The sequence below is a fragment of the Dipodomys merriami genome, unplaced genomic scaffold (assembly GCF_024711535.1).
Source record: "Dipodomys merriami isolate MVZ:Mamm:240054 unplaced genomic scaffold, mDipMer1.0.p SCAF_1707, whole genome shotgun sequence".
Classification (NCBI taxonomy): Eukaryota; Metazoa; Chordata; class Mammalia; order Rodentia; family Heteromyidae; genus Dipodomys; species Dipodomys merriami.
In genome coordinates, this window is record NW_027203057.1 from 75508 (window position 1) to 90702 (window position 15195).

The 15195-nt window shown below is 38.9% G+C and overlaps 1 protein-coding gene and 1 non-coding gene across 2 annotated transcripts; one reads left to right on the plus strand and one right to left on the minus strand.

The window, feature by feature from the left end:
* Positions 1 to 2855: 2855 nt before the first annotated feature.
* On the minus strand, positions 2856 to 4529 carry LOC138829397 (endogenous retrovirus group K member 13-1 Env polyprotein-like). The gene has a single exon (XM_070025713.1). It carries the CDS (start codon positions 4527 to 4529, stop codon positions 2856 to 2858), a length of 1674 nt encoding a protein of 557 aa, XP_069881814.1.
* A 9598-nt stretch (positions 4530 to 14127) lies between these two features.
* On the plus strand, positions 14128 to 14234 carry LOC138829398 (U6 spliceosomal RNA). The gene has a single exon (XR_011372579.1). It is a non-coding gene; the product is annotated as a U6 spliceosomal RNA (small nuclear RNA).
* Positions 14235 to 15195: the final 961 nt, after the last annotated feature.

Here is a 15195-nt window from a genome sequence, read left to right on the forward strand (position 1 = left end):
TCTTTCGTCCCTGTTATGCCTCCACTTCTCCTTTGCCATCTTCCTGGATCCCTGTCCACGACTTGATTTTCCCCATCTCCTCCACAAATTATACTGACATCAAATATAGTGAAAGTAGGGGTTATACTGTGGGGGATGGACATACAAAGCTACAAAGAAATAATCTTATAAATGAAAGAAAAACAGTTAAATACTTATCTAAGTATTCTTTTTCCTAACATCACATTATCTGACTTTTCCTGCTTGACTCATACATATACTAGATATTGCAAACAAGGGAAACCATGGGACCTTTGTGTATTTGGGCTTGGCTTACTTCACTTAATATAATTTTTTCCAAGCCTTTCCATTTCCTATCAAATGGGGAAATGTCATTCTTTCTGATGGAGGCATAGAATTCCATTGTGTATATAGACATGACAGAAAGGTGAGGGAAAACCTTTTATACTTCAGTGAGGTTGTGGCTTGTGTTTCACAAAGTGTTATGAAAGCTATCCATGAGAAATCTAGCAGCACTATTTCTAAAAAGTACTTGCATGTTTACACTTTCTGATAATGTCTCAATTCAAGTACTTCTCCTTGGACTTCAGTACTATTCAATGATGCTGTGTCAGCTTTTTGTTACATTTTGCAGACCAGTCTTGGTGATGAAATTTGTGCTTCCAATTCCATCCACAAAATGCAGACAAAAATTATCTGAAAAAATTTGTATCTGTTGACAGTGCATATACTTTTATTTTTTATTACAAACATAGAATGAAGTACAAATTTTCATAGCAATTACACTGCACTAGGTTGTGGGCAGATTCTAATGTAAATAATAACTGTGTTCATGTAGATTATTTGAGTATCCGATGTTTTAATATGCCGGTGGTCCTAAAACCAATACCTTACTGATATTGAGTGACAAATACAACTTCCTATTAGTACAAAAATTTTCCTTGTATCTTTTATATATATATATAGAGAGAGAGACAGATATAGATAGATAGATAGATAGATAGATAGATAGATAGATAGATAGATAGATAGATAGATAGATAGATAAATAGTTAGATAGATAGATAGATAGATAGATAGATAGATAGATATTTATATTGTAAAGATACTGTACAGAGGGGTTACAGTTACATAAGTAAGGTAATGAGTACAATTTTTTTCTTGACTATTGGTCATGGGCTTGAACTCTATGCCTGAGCACTGTCCCTCAACTCTTCAGCTCAAAGCTATCGCTTTACCACTTGAGCTACAGTGCCAATTCTGGTTCTCTGGTGGTTTATTGGAGATAAGAGTTTTACAGACTTTCCTTCCCTGGCCGCCTTTGAACCATGATCCTCAGACCTCAGCCTCCTGAGTTGTTAGGATTACAGGCATGAGCCACCGGCACCTGGCATGAGTCCATTTCTTATTGAGCATTTTTACCCCATCCTTTGTTTTCCCCTACCATCCCTTCTCTTCACACCTCGTCAACTCATCCCTCCATCCATTCTCTGATAAAGTGTCTTATTATTACATTATTATTATCTCATTATTACAATGGGTCAATCTGAATCCTATCTTTGTATATTAAATGAAGAAATGCTGGCTTGATTTATGCTGATTCTACTTGTGTAGACACAAGTAAAATCAGTCACCATGTCCAAGAGCATATAAATGAAATGTACACCTTTTTTGTCAGTTGGTTTAGTTGTGTTCTACACATTTATTGACAGGTTACAAATTATTCTCTGCCGCGGACCGGGTTCTGTCGGGACAACGGAGGATACCTAGGGGAGGAACCTGGAATAGGACGGGGAGATGGCAAACAGACAACTCACACACATTAGGAGTGGATGCTGAGTGCTGAGTGCTGAGTGCGATTTAATGCAGTGGATAACAAACTTTTATAACAAAAAGTCTCCATAAGAAAGGGCAAAAGGTTACATAATCTTGCTGCAGGGCTTCATTCTTGGGCGGTCACCAGCTGGTCGCCTGAAAGGGCAAAAGGTTACACAACCTTGCTGCAGGGCTTCATCCTTGGGTGGTCACCAACTGGTCGCCTGATAGGCACTTGTTTCCGGCTTTACCTCTATTTTTAAGAAATACAATTGGTTTCGATGATTGTCACCAATTAACCACTACTTTTTTCTATAGAGGCCTTAACTGTCCCATTAAGATCTTTCCTGTTCCTTCTTTAATAGTAAGCACCAAGGAGACTTAGATTTAGCAAGTCTCTTAGTAAATGAGGAAGTTCTTTCTCCTAAGTAGTTATCTCAGCAATTGCCATACATTCTTTCTGTTCTAGCCGCGCCTACAACTTTTTGTAAATCTTACAATTCCTTCTGGAGTGACTTTGTGAAACCCCCAATACTTTTATATTTACTTATAACTTGTCTACTAGCCTCCATAAGAAGGGTTTCAGGGTAGCACTTAACTCTGGTGAGTTAGTCATATTTTTAAGACACTCATCAGATATTGGAGTCGTCAACACTCTTAAGAAAGAGCTTTGAATAAGGGAATGTTGACAATGAGTAAGTACAATGAACAGTAGAAACAGTAAAAGATTAATAGGCACTCTTTATGAGGAGAAGAAAGACAGAAACACATCTTTTCCAGGGGTTTTTGCCAGCCTTTTCCCAGGAGTAGGCCTCTTAGAAGCCCTATTCTCCGAGGTAGACTTCAGTGAAGTCCCAAAACTTGGAGATAGGTTTCTGTAAAGCCCCATTCTCTGAGGTAGACTTCGGTGAAGTCCCAAAACTCAGAGATGGGTCTCGAGGCCCCTATCATGGTCTGATAGATGGTTTCCCATGCTAAGCAGACTCTACTGGGGTCGGCGTGGCATTTGCCCCTTTTTTTTTTTTTTTTTTTTTTTTTTTTTAGATGTGCCAGATTTCAGCTCGTATAGAGGAGATGGAGCGGAAGACTAGTTTGAAGAGGACTGGAAAGACAACAAGAACACATATAACAATTAGTGTTATGACTCCAAATGTAACCAAATAGTGCCACCAATCTAAAGGATTAAGACTTTTTAATCCTTTCTGTAAGTCTTCTGCTAACGAATTTATCCCTGCAGTTTCCAAATGAGCTTGACTAAGGGCTGAGATGTCTTTTTGTAGCTGTCCTATATCATGAGTTAAACTATTGTCCTTCCAGATTCCTTGTAAATGCACTTTGGTAGCTTCCCAATCTAAGCTGTCATTATAAGGCAATGGGGTAACACAAATGTACTTAAATGATTGATGACATTTAGTGGCCAGCCGGGTTTTAAGATTATTAACTTCAGTCCCTAACTTTAAGACTACTTCCTCCAAAACCTCTAGTTTGCTGTCTAATTTTTGATCAATGATCTGCTGCTCTGTTAAGGCTAGAGAAACATTCTTATTTAACTCATTAACAAAATGTGCCGAGTGCACTTGTTGTACTAGCGCAGTGGTGGATACAGCAAGAGAAGTTACCAATGCTATAAGGGAAGCAATTCCAAAAATCAATGCCGCAACAAATCTTTTTGGTCGTATTAATTCATACAGAACACGAAGTGTTTGCAAAGCAGAATTATCAAACCAAGGATCATCATGTAAATTCACAGGAAGCATTACATATTCAGGTCTTTTTACAATAATTACTACTGAAAATTCTTTATCTAAGGAAGCATCAACACAGTTGGTCAGTCGACAAGAGTAACATTGAATTAAAAAGGAATTTCCTATATGTGTAATGTTAATCTTCTTTTCACTTCCAATTAAAGCTGCATACGGATAAGACAAACAAGCTCTCAATGCAATTGACTCTGGTAGGTTAGTTTTGGGCTTTTTTAGCAATACCATATTTGCAGCTGCAGCAAATCTAAACAAATTTCTATGGGTAACGATGGTTCCATAATGACTAGATTTAGCAACCCACATGGGGGTGACAAATCCAGGTGTGAACCAACGCCTTACCGGTTCCGAGTCAGCCGGAGCTCGATAGCCTGTAAATTTCACATTCTCATTTTCTTTCAAATATTTTTTATAGTCATAAGTTGGGTTGGCAATGGAAAAATCAAATACCAAATCTGTAGTACCCTTAGGCCAATGTACAGAGGCAGAATGGGGAAATCCACAATCCAACCATGTTGGAAGTTCTTTTTCTGTTCTGCTGTCCCAAAATTGATCTTTATCCTGGTAAGTTGTTAAACAATTTGGAAAAGGCATGCTAACATTGTTATCAAAGGTCTCATTGTAATTAGCATACCCAAGTGTTTGAAAACTCAATTCCCACATCACCCTCTTACTGCTAGAAGCAGTATTAGTCTTATCAGGTGCATCAGTATAAAGGGTCCTGTAGTTAACAGGTAAGCATGCAAAAGGAGCACGGCCTTTTAAAGCCAAGCATATAGGGGTGACATCAGATCTTCCCTCATAATCTAGATACGTGGAGGTCATAGGCTCCTCCGACCCCACTGGAATGCCCCCTAGTATAGAGGTATCATTCATTAGCACTTTTATGTTAGATGGGTGAGTCCAGCCCACGGGATGAAGCAAAGGTGGGTCAGGAACATATGCCCAATACATTGTACAAAAAGTGTACTTCACCTGTAAAGAAACAAGAGCAAGCATGGCTAAAAACATGTTTTCCGGACTGGGTTGATTTCCGGTGGCCTCAACAGTGTGTCGAGCTTCTTCGCACAACTTCTGGATCTGTTCCCACGTAGGTGGTGCAACGATGTTTGTAGAATCAGCCTGCGGTGGTGATAGAGAGAAAGTCTTCATCTTCTGCACCAGTTTTCTCTCCCGATGTATTTTCACTTTCCTCCTGACTCTTTTTTGGGCCCGAGAAGGGCCGGATGAGTCTGTCTGGGACCCAAATGGGGGATTCTGCATCCTGTGGGAAAACACAAGCATAGCCTCTCCCAGATGTTAACAGGAGGTCTGGCCCACGCCAGGTTCCAGTGAGCAGATCCTTCCATTTTACTGAAGGAAGAGCTGTAGTTTTTTCCATGCCCCAATGTCTCATCATCGGAGTTATTCCTTGCTCATCAGCATTGAAATGATTAAGGACCAGTAAAGCATGGTTAAGAGTGTAATGGGGGGAGTATTGCTTCCCTCCTCCCCGTCTAATTCTTGTCAATTGATTTTTTAAAGTCTGATGAGCTCGTTCTATGATTGCTTGGCCTTGTGGATTATATGGAATCCCTGTTTTGTGCACGATTTTCCATTGTGCACAGAATGTAGCAAAAGCTTTGGAGGTGTATGCTGGTCCATTGTCTGTTTTTATTTCCTTAGGAATTCCTAGGTCCACAAAGGCTTTAAGCAAATGTTGAATAACATCTTTCACAGCTTCTCCAGAATGGGCTGTCGCAACCATGGCATGAGAATAAGTATCTATACTAACATGGACAAAGGCAAGTTTCCCAAACTCTGTTACATGGGTAACATCCATTTGCCACAACATGTTTGGCTTTAAGCCTCTGGGATTAACTCCCATTTTTTGTGGATGAAAAACTTCCGGGCATGCCTCACATTCCCTGACAATTTGTCTTGCCTGTTCTCGAGATACTTGAAACATCTTTCTTAAGGCATTAGCATTTTGATGATGTAGTTTATGACTTTCCTGAGCTTCTTCTAAAGCTGACATTACATGACCTTCCTTAGTTAATAAGTCTGCAAACTTGTTACCTTGAGACAGAGGTCCAGGGAGATTGCTATGCCCCCTGATGTGACCCACAAACACCTTTGCCGTTCTTTGTTGTAATAGCTGTTGTAATTGTACTAAGTATTCTTTAACTTTAGATTGACCAGTAACTAAGGCTGTTTCAATGGCAGGGAACAAGGAAACTACATAGCGGGAATCTGTGTAAAGGTTAAACTCCTCTGAATAATTTTGAAAGGCTAGCAGAACTGCAATAAGTTCTGCCTGTTGTGCAGATACAGTTGGGTCATAAGACATTAATGGTAGTCTTGTACTGCAATAAACCACAGACTTTCCACTAGAAGATCCATCTGTAAAAATAGTTAATGCCCCGCCCAAAGGCTCTGTAACCACAACCTTTGGAAATATCACAGGAGTTTCAGTATAAAATTGTAACAAAGGATGTTGGGGCATATGAAAGCTTATTTTACCTGTATAAGTCAACACAGCAATTTTCCAATCATCATCAAATTGTATCAAATGATCTAATTGTTTCTTATTATAGGGAACAATAATGTTAGGTATCTCTTGGCCAAATAATTCTCTAGCTCTTAATCTAGCTTTTAAAATCAAATTAGCACATAAGAAGGGATATGAAGCAACTATTTTTCCAGGGTTATGGGAATAATGGATCCATTCCAATATTCCATCCTGCCAAAAACATCCTGTGGGAGTAAAGCTTGTAGCCAGAATTATAAAGGACCATGTTTGTGTAATATTAATTTGCTGTATTTTAGCTGTATTTAATGCTTCTTCTATCAATTTTATACAGGCTAGGGCTGCAGGAGTTATTTCCCTGGCAGATTTAGGGTGAGGATCTCCATTCAACATTTTCATCAAAGGATCTAATTGTCCTGTAGTTATTTTTAAACTAGGCCGAATCCAATTAATATTTCCTAATAATTTTTGAAAATCATTTAATGTTTTTAGTTTATCTATTCTAATTTGCGTTTTTTGGGACACAACATAATCATGTCCAATCACTTTTCCTAGATAATTTAAAGGCCGTTCATGCTGAACTTTATCAGGAGCTATTATTAACCCAAATTTTGTTAATTGTTCTATCATATCCTGTAATACATTCTCTGTCTTTTCTCTAGTTTCATCGGCCATAAGTATATCATCCATATAATGAATAATATATGCCTCTGGATATTTTTCTCTAACCTTTTCTATAGCCCTCTTTACATATTGTTGACATAAGGTAGGGCTGTTTTTCATGCCCTGAGGTAGCACTTTCCATTGGTACCTATTATAAGGTTGTTTAAAATTAGCTGAAGGGACACTGAAAGCAAATCTCTTGGAATCTTCTGGCTGTAATTTTATTGTAAAAAAGCAATCCTGTAAGTCTATTATTATTATATATCTACCCTGTGGGACTGCAACAGGAGAAGGCAGGCCTGGTTGAAGGGCTCCCATGTCATGCATGGTCTCATTAATTGCCCTTAGATCTTGTAATAATCTCCACTTTCCTGACTTCTTTTTTATTACAAAAATTGGAGTATTCCACGGACTAGTAGTCTCTTCTATCCTTCCTTGACTTAATTGTTCTAAAACTAATTCCTGTATGGCTTGAATCTTTTCTTGGGTTAGGGGCCACTGATTAATCCATACAGGGTCATCATTTTTCCATATTATTTTGTCAGCATAAAGCTGTTCCTCAGTGGCCCCTATGAAAAATTTTGCTCCTTCGATGAGGAGTCTATTTGCCCTATTTGAACATTCATGTCCTGCATGATGTCCCTACCCCATAAAGAAAAAGGCAAGCTTGGGATAACATAAGGTTTGAAGTGGCCTTGCTGCCCTTCACATACCCATTTGAGTTTCTGAGCTGACTGAGCTACATTAGAAGCCATCCCTAATCCTATTAGGGAGGAAGAAGTCTCTTGCACTGGCCAAGCTGTAGGCCAATCCTTTCCAGCTATACAGGATCTGTCAGCCCCTGTGTCTAGGAGCCCTGTTATTTGTTTTCCATTGACCTTAATGTCCTTGAAAGGCCTTTCATCTGTAATTTCCTGAACCCAGGCTACAGTATCTGTGGTGCCAAACCCTCCTTCTCTGTTCTGAGTCAAGGTGGGATTAGGCAACTTTAAATATGAAAGTAAAAGTATCTGGGCTATCCTCTGCCCTTTATGAATTTGAATAGTCTCTTTTAAAGACCTTATCATGACTTTTATAGTGGTAGGACTGTCTGAGTCTATTACTCCTGGTAAAACCTCAAAATTCTTTTTATAGTTTGAACTCCGGCCCATTATTAGGCCCATTACTCCCGAAGGGAGTTCCCCTTTTACGTTTGTCTCTAACAATACAACCCCATTATCTCGGGATATGATATGATCTTGAGTAGCAGCCAAGTCCAATCCAGCACTCCCTGGAGTGGCTCTGGGCAAGTCATGAATAGTTTGCTTTAGTTCCTCTCTTGGGGAGGGGCTGAGAGGTTGCCCCTCCGTCCGTTTTTTGTTTCCTCTTGAAGAGGAGTTCCGTCTTTATGGAACTTAGATCTACATTTACTTTTCCAATGGTACCCTTTTTGACACCGAGCACATAGGTCTGGTGCTTTTCCTAATCCCTTCTGTTGCTTTTGAGCTCTACACTCCTTTTGAACGTGGCCTGGTTTGCCACAATTATGACATACTCTTTGTTCAGGATTATATCCTGAGCCTCTGGTTACCTTTTTCACATATGTTTGAAAAGGCGTTTCTTTTATGGCAGCAGCATACGCAAGTCCCTGAATCATAGCAGGAGAAGCATCTATGCAAGCCTTAACATAGTCTTGTAGGCCTCCTGTTTTCCTCACTGGCCTGATTAATTCCTGACACACAGTGTTAGCATTCTCCCATGCCAATTGTTTGAGAATGATTTGAGCTCCCTCAGAAGGAGGGAACATTCTTGTAATAGCTTCCTCCAACCTAGCTATGAATTCCTCATATGGCTCCTCAGGCCGTTGCTTAATTCCTGATAGAACAGTGGTCTTTCCTTCCCCTGATGGTAACTTTCTCCAGGCCTTAATAACAAGCTTAGTGATGGTTTCTAAAATCTCCTTTGAGAGTTTAAGTTGTTTTCTAATGTCTGCATAATCCTCCTGACCAGTTAACATGGAGACTGTAGGCTTAGGGCCTGAATTTGTGAATAATCGCCGCTGCACTTCTCCTTTAACAAGGTCCTCATATTCTGTTCTCCATAATATGTATTGCCCCGGTGTTAGCACCGACTTTGCAGTTTGATACCAATCATAAGGAGTTAGCCAATCGTTTGCTATGGAGTCAAGGATTGTTAAAGTAAAAGGGGCAGAAGGACCCATAGTTTTTACTGCTGTTTGTAATTCTTTTAGTAATTTTAAGGATAATGGCTCCCACTGAGGTGGGCTCTGGTCCAGGTCAACAATAGGGAAAGTGAACGTAGTATCGCCGAGCTTTTTTGCCTCTAACATAGCTGCTCGGAAACCTGTGAGCGGAAGTGCGGGCGTTTTCACTTCTTCAGTATTATTGTCCCCGTCTTTATCTAAATCTATACATGGTTTTTCCTTATTACCTAAGTTTGTAGCTTCCATTGTTGTGCCATAGTTTTGACACCGATCGCAGCTCTTTAACTCAGAGGTTTCTTTGACTGCGGGACCTGCCTCCTCGGCTAAGCATTTTTGCTCAGTCTTCTCCTCCATAAGATCTCTTATCTGAGTCCATAATGAATAGACTGTCATAGGGACTGCTGCTGAGCCCTGAGCTTGGTAGAACTCCTTTATCCCTTGTCCTACTTTTTGCCAATCTTGTAGAGAAAGGCTTCCTTCCTCCGGGAACCAAGGATTAGTTTGTAACACAAAATTATAAAATTTTTTCACTGTTGCTGTGGAGATCTTAATGCCTCGTGCTTTCAGCTTCTGTTTTAGTATAGAGACAAACCTATTCTTATTCTTAGAAGATGAACTCCCCATGATTTACTCGTTATCTTTCTCAGTCACAACTGAGGGGCCTGCAGCACCCCAACGAGCTTCTGACTACTATTCCAGGTGAAAGGAAAAGAGAAAGAGAGAGAGAGAGATGCTTACCTCCCAAGGTTCCTTGACTGAAGAAACTGCTTCGTGCCCCGCTCTGAGCCTCGCTTCGAGCCCCGCTTCGAGCCCCACGTTGGGCGCCACCTGCCGCGGACCGGGTTCTGTCGGGACAACGGAGGATACCTAGGGGAGGAACCTGGAATAGGACGGGGAGATGGCAAACAGACAACTCACACACATTAGGAGTGGATGCTGAGTGCTGAGTGCTGAGTGCGATTTAATGCAGTGGATAACAAACTTTTATAACAAAAAGTCTCCATAAGAAAGGGCAAAAGGTTACATAATCTTGCTGCAGGGCTTCATTCTTGGGCGGTCACCAGCTGGTCGCCTGAAAGGGCAAAAGGTTACACAACCTTGCTGCAGGGCTTCATCCTTGGGTGGTCACCAACTGGTCGCCTGATAGGCACTTGTTTCCGGCTTTACCTCTATTTTTAAGAAATACAATTGGTTTCGATGATTGTCACCAATTAACCACTACTTTTTTCTATAGAGGCCTTAACTGTCCCATTAAGATCTTTCCTGTTCCTTCTTTAATAGTAAGCACCAAGGAGACTTAGATTTAGCAAGTCTCTTAGTAAATGAGGAAGTTCTTTCTCCTAAGTAGTTATCTCAGCAATTGCCATACATTCTTTCTGTTCTAGCCGCGCCTACAACTTTTTGTAAATCTTACAATTCCTTCTGGAGTGACTTTGTGAAACCCCCAATACTTTTATATTTACTTATAACTTGTCTACTAGCCTCCATAAGAAGGGTTTCAGGGTAGCACTTAACTCTGGTGAGTTAGTCATATTTTTAAGACACTCATCAGATATTGGAGTCGTCAACACTCTTAAGAAAGAGCTTTGAATAAGGGAATGTTGACAATGAGTAAGTACAATGAACAGTAGAAACAGTAAAAGATTAATAGGCACTCTTTATGAGGAGAAGAAAGACAGAAACACATCTTTTCCAGGGGTTTTTGCCAGCCTTTTCCCAGGAGTAGGCCTCTTAGAAGCCCTATTCTCCGAGGTAGACTTCAGTGAAGTCCCAAAACTTGGAGATAGGTTTCTGTAAAGCCCCATTCTCTGAGGTAGACTTCGGTGAAGTCCCAAAACTCAGAGATGGGTCTCGAGGCCCCTATCATGGTCTGATAGATGGTTTCCCATGCTAAGCAGACTCTACTGGGGTCGGCGTGGCAATTCTCAAACTTTAATATGTTAAAAATAATCTCTTCGTTTCTTATTTTCTTAGCCAGAAAATCAGCAAGACCTCAGTCAGCATTTCTCTCATAGGAATTTTCACATGAGTTGGTTACCTGTTGACCTGAGGTCCAGTTTTATGCGGACTCACTAATCTGCTTAGGAATTGATGCTGGCTGTTGGAAAAGAATTCAAAGAAGGATGCCATTTAAAGGCTTATAATTTTATTCTTTACCATGATATTCTCCTGCTACTTTGGTTGTTGAGAGTGTGTATAAGAGCAAGCATTCCGTGGGCATCAGGGAGATACCACATGATCTTTACATACTGACATTTCCGAGTAACTTGCTATCACGTATACTGCATTTTGCAATTCCAATCTGTCAAAACCTACCAGTTTTAAGAGATAAGAGGAGTGGTAAAAGAACTCTTAGAGACAAATACATCTTGAACATATTTTGTTCCAAGCATTCCATCTAAGGCATTTTCAGCAACTAATGAAACTTGCGTTGGCTGTAATTATGTGTCTTTCTCCATGTGTGCATGTATTCATGTGTATATGTATATGTGAATTTGTGTGTATAGTAACATATATGTGTACAATATAAGGGCATATACACACATATATGCATATATAAATAAATATACATATACAAATATATATGCATATATATCTTTGTTCAGTGACTTAATCTATAGTTCCCAGAACATTGTCATTCTCACAAAGTGTTCATAATAAACTGCTCTGAGGACCTGTGCTCTATTGTACTCATTTCCACCATTACCTTCTTTTTCATTCCTGTGAACAACTTCGGTCTATTTTCCACAGGAGAGCTTTATTTTCATTACATGTAGTTACAAACAGATAATCAAAGACAAAGGTTGTTTGTAAAAGAAAAAGAACTTTTAGGTCACAGGTTAAAATATCTTTTTTTTTGGTGGGGGGTCCAGTCTTGGTGCCTGAAGTCTGGGCCTGGGAACTGTCCCTCAGCTCTTCAGCTCTAGGCTAGCGCTCTATCACTTGAGCCACAGTGCCACTTCTGGCTTTTTTTCTTTTTGTTTATGTGCTGCTGAGGAATCGAACCCAGGGCCTCATGCATGCAAGGCAAGCACTCTACCACTGAGCCACCTTCCTATCCCACGTTAAAATATATCCATCCAAATGATTCCTATGAGATGAAATTTGTAATAGTAGTAAATGTGAAAAGGAATTCCTAGACCTGTTGTTTTGCCCTTTAGAATGTCAAAGAATAATATCACGTCACTCAAAATTCTTAACGAATGCAAGGGAAGATGTTAGTCCCCATCATGTTCCCACAAAGCGAGTGGATCCTCAAGGATAATAGTAGACCAGCAGAAATTCTATGTAGCAGACATGGAGCATGAAAGAGAAAGAGAGGAAATGAGAGAGCGTGAAAGAGGGAGAAATATCATGATACTGAAAGTGCATAACAGATAAAAAAGAGCTGTACATGAATATTCATACTGTTATCTTTAGACTCTACATGTACATTTGAAGGTATTTGATGTATGATAATCCATCAACCCAAAATATAAAATGATTCTAATAAAAATTAAAAATGACTCAGAAGTAATTAAAAATGCTAACACAATTTTCACATTAACAAACTCTCAGAGATATTTCATGACTTTGAAAAGAAAAAAGTGGCTGGGGTTAGTATAAATTTAGAAGTATAACAAGACACAAAAATATGAAAAGATATTCATATATTTCATTATATAACCGAAAGCAGAAAGAAAATGTTGTTTAGATGAATCTTTAAAACCCAGTCTATCAGGAGCTGGGACGGTGGCTGTTGTAGAGTGCCTGCCTTGCATGCATGAGGCCCTAGGTTTGATTCCTCAGCATCACATAAGTAGAAAAGGACGGAAGTTGTTCTGTGGCTCAAGTGGTGGCACTAGCCTTGAGCTGAGGTACAGCAACCAGGCCCCAGAGTTCAACCCCATGGCCAACAAAATCAAAGTAAAAAACAAAACAAAACACAGTCTCTCACTTTTGTGACCTCAACTCTGTAATATCACTGCTTCAGCCTAGGGCTAAGATTTTAAGTGTGGACATTTATCATCCCTCCTTATTCTGACTGTACTTGATAATTTTAATCAATATTTTGTTCTTAATTTTGCTTTTTGTAAATTCACATGCAACTATAAAAAATGGTTTGGCCATCCCAGTAACCTTCTCAAAGTACCTCCTGATGATAGATAACAAAAGGTTTTATTATATTACAAGGGAAACAATACTACAAATAAAGCAACACAATAACTAAATATTAATGATTAATAAAATAAAATACCAAAGAATTACCAGTGTTTTCAGTATTTGAAGTGTACTTACATATTTGATTTTACTATTCTCACATTCCTGTACATTTAACACTGAATAAGATTATGATATTCAACAAGAGTTTTTTAGGCTATGTGTAGTTTTTAAAGTTACCCACTAAGATTGCTTTTTATGACTCATCTCATCATTTGTATATGTATATGTATATGGCTTATATCATCATTTGTTCCTCACTAACATATAAAGTAAGGAAGCCCTAAAGTTTTAAGAGAAACTATGCAGTTAACAAAGTCTTAACTCTTCACTCTGCTTCTTTACACTAAGACTTTGCAACATCTCATTAGTAATGTTTCTCTAAACTGAAATGTAGTTTTTAGTAGCATATGTCTGCTACCATAAATCTTAAATATTTATAGAAAAGTTGTATGACCTGACAAACAATCCTAATTTTGGCCTATATAAGCAAATTCCCAAAATTAAATATATTTAAAACATTAAAACTTTTAAAAACCCTTAACACTTGCCGCAGTGTTCATTATGACAGGTGCCTTATACAGAATAATTGAATTCGTCCTCCTACACATCTCTTTTTTTATTTTTATTTTTTGTGAACATACTGTACAGAGGGGTTACATTTACATGGGCAAGATAATGAGTACATTTCTTATCAAGCTTGCAGCCTCCTCCTTTGTTTACCCTTCACATCCCTTCCCAGCCTTCCTCCGCCCCCCCACCTGATTCCACCCCCTTCCCCCGATCTTACACATATCTTGAACAACAATATCTGGGATTATTTTGTTTTTGATATGTCAATCTTGGCTATTCTTAAATGTGTGCTTATGTAAGAAGTACATGGTTCTAAAATTTCATGAGAATTCTTCAAAACTTACTTTTCTTTGAATTGTCTAGTTTAAGAAAATCAATTACACTTTATATATAAAAAATGCTCTGTGCTCAATTCAGCAGCACATACACTAAAATTGGAGCAGTACAGAGAAGATTAACATGGCCCCTGCGCAAGGTTGATATGCAAATTCTTGAATCATTCCATATTTTTACAACTAAAGATGCTGGAGAGGATGTGGCCACAAGGGAACCTTACTTGATTCTTGGTTGGAGTGTTAACTTGTTCAACCACTTTGGAAAGAAGTATGGAGGCTCATCAAAAGACTCCATATAAAGCTCCCCTATGACCAAGCAATCACACTTTTGGGGATTTACCCAAATGATCACAAAGAAGACCATACTAAAACTACCAGAACAACTATGTTTACTGCAGCATTATTTACAATAGCTAAGATATGGAGCCCACCCCGATGGCCCACAGAAGATGAATGGATCATGAAAATGTGGTATATATACACAATGAAATTCTATGCCTCCATGAGAAAGAATGACATCGCCCAATTTGTTAAGAATTGGAAAGACTTGGAAAACAAAATTTATTCAGTGACGTAAGCCAAGTCCAAAGAAACATACGTCCCATGGTTTCCCTTATTTTCCACAGCTAATATATGTCTGTATAAGCAGAATAGATCAGAAGCTATGTGCATATCAGATAAGATAATATTACAGGAAATGAACCAGACAAGTGGTTTTTTTTGTTACTTGCTATTGTTTCTAAGATACTTATACTGTGTGATGTGATTTTTTTTTGTTCCTTTATATGTTCCTCCCCTACGCTCTAATCCATGTTTTCACTGTATTTGAAGTTGGTGCGCCTACACCCTGTGTATACGTTTCTCTAATTTGGGGAGGGGAAAGGGAAATACAAAATTCTTAAACAAGGATACAGGTTGAGATGCACAAGACACTATCTTGAAAATGAACTTTACAATTTAGGCAGGGGAAGGGGGAGGGGAGTGTATTTGTGGAGGTGGGAGGGAAAGGATGGTGGAAGAAAAAGAAAGGAAGAGGTAACAATGCTAGTTAGGAAATGTACTCATTATATATATAAATATGACACCTCTGTACAGTTATTTTTACAGGTGGACCCATTGCAACAATGAGAATTACAA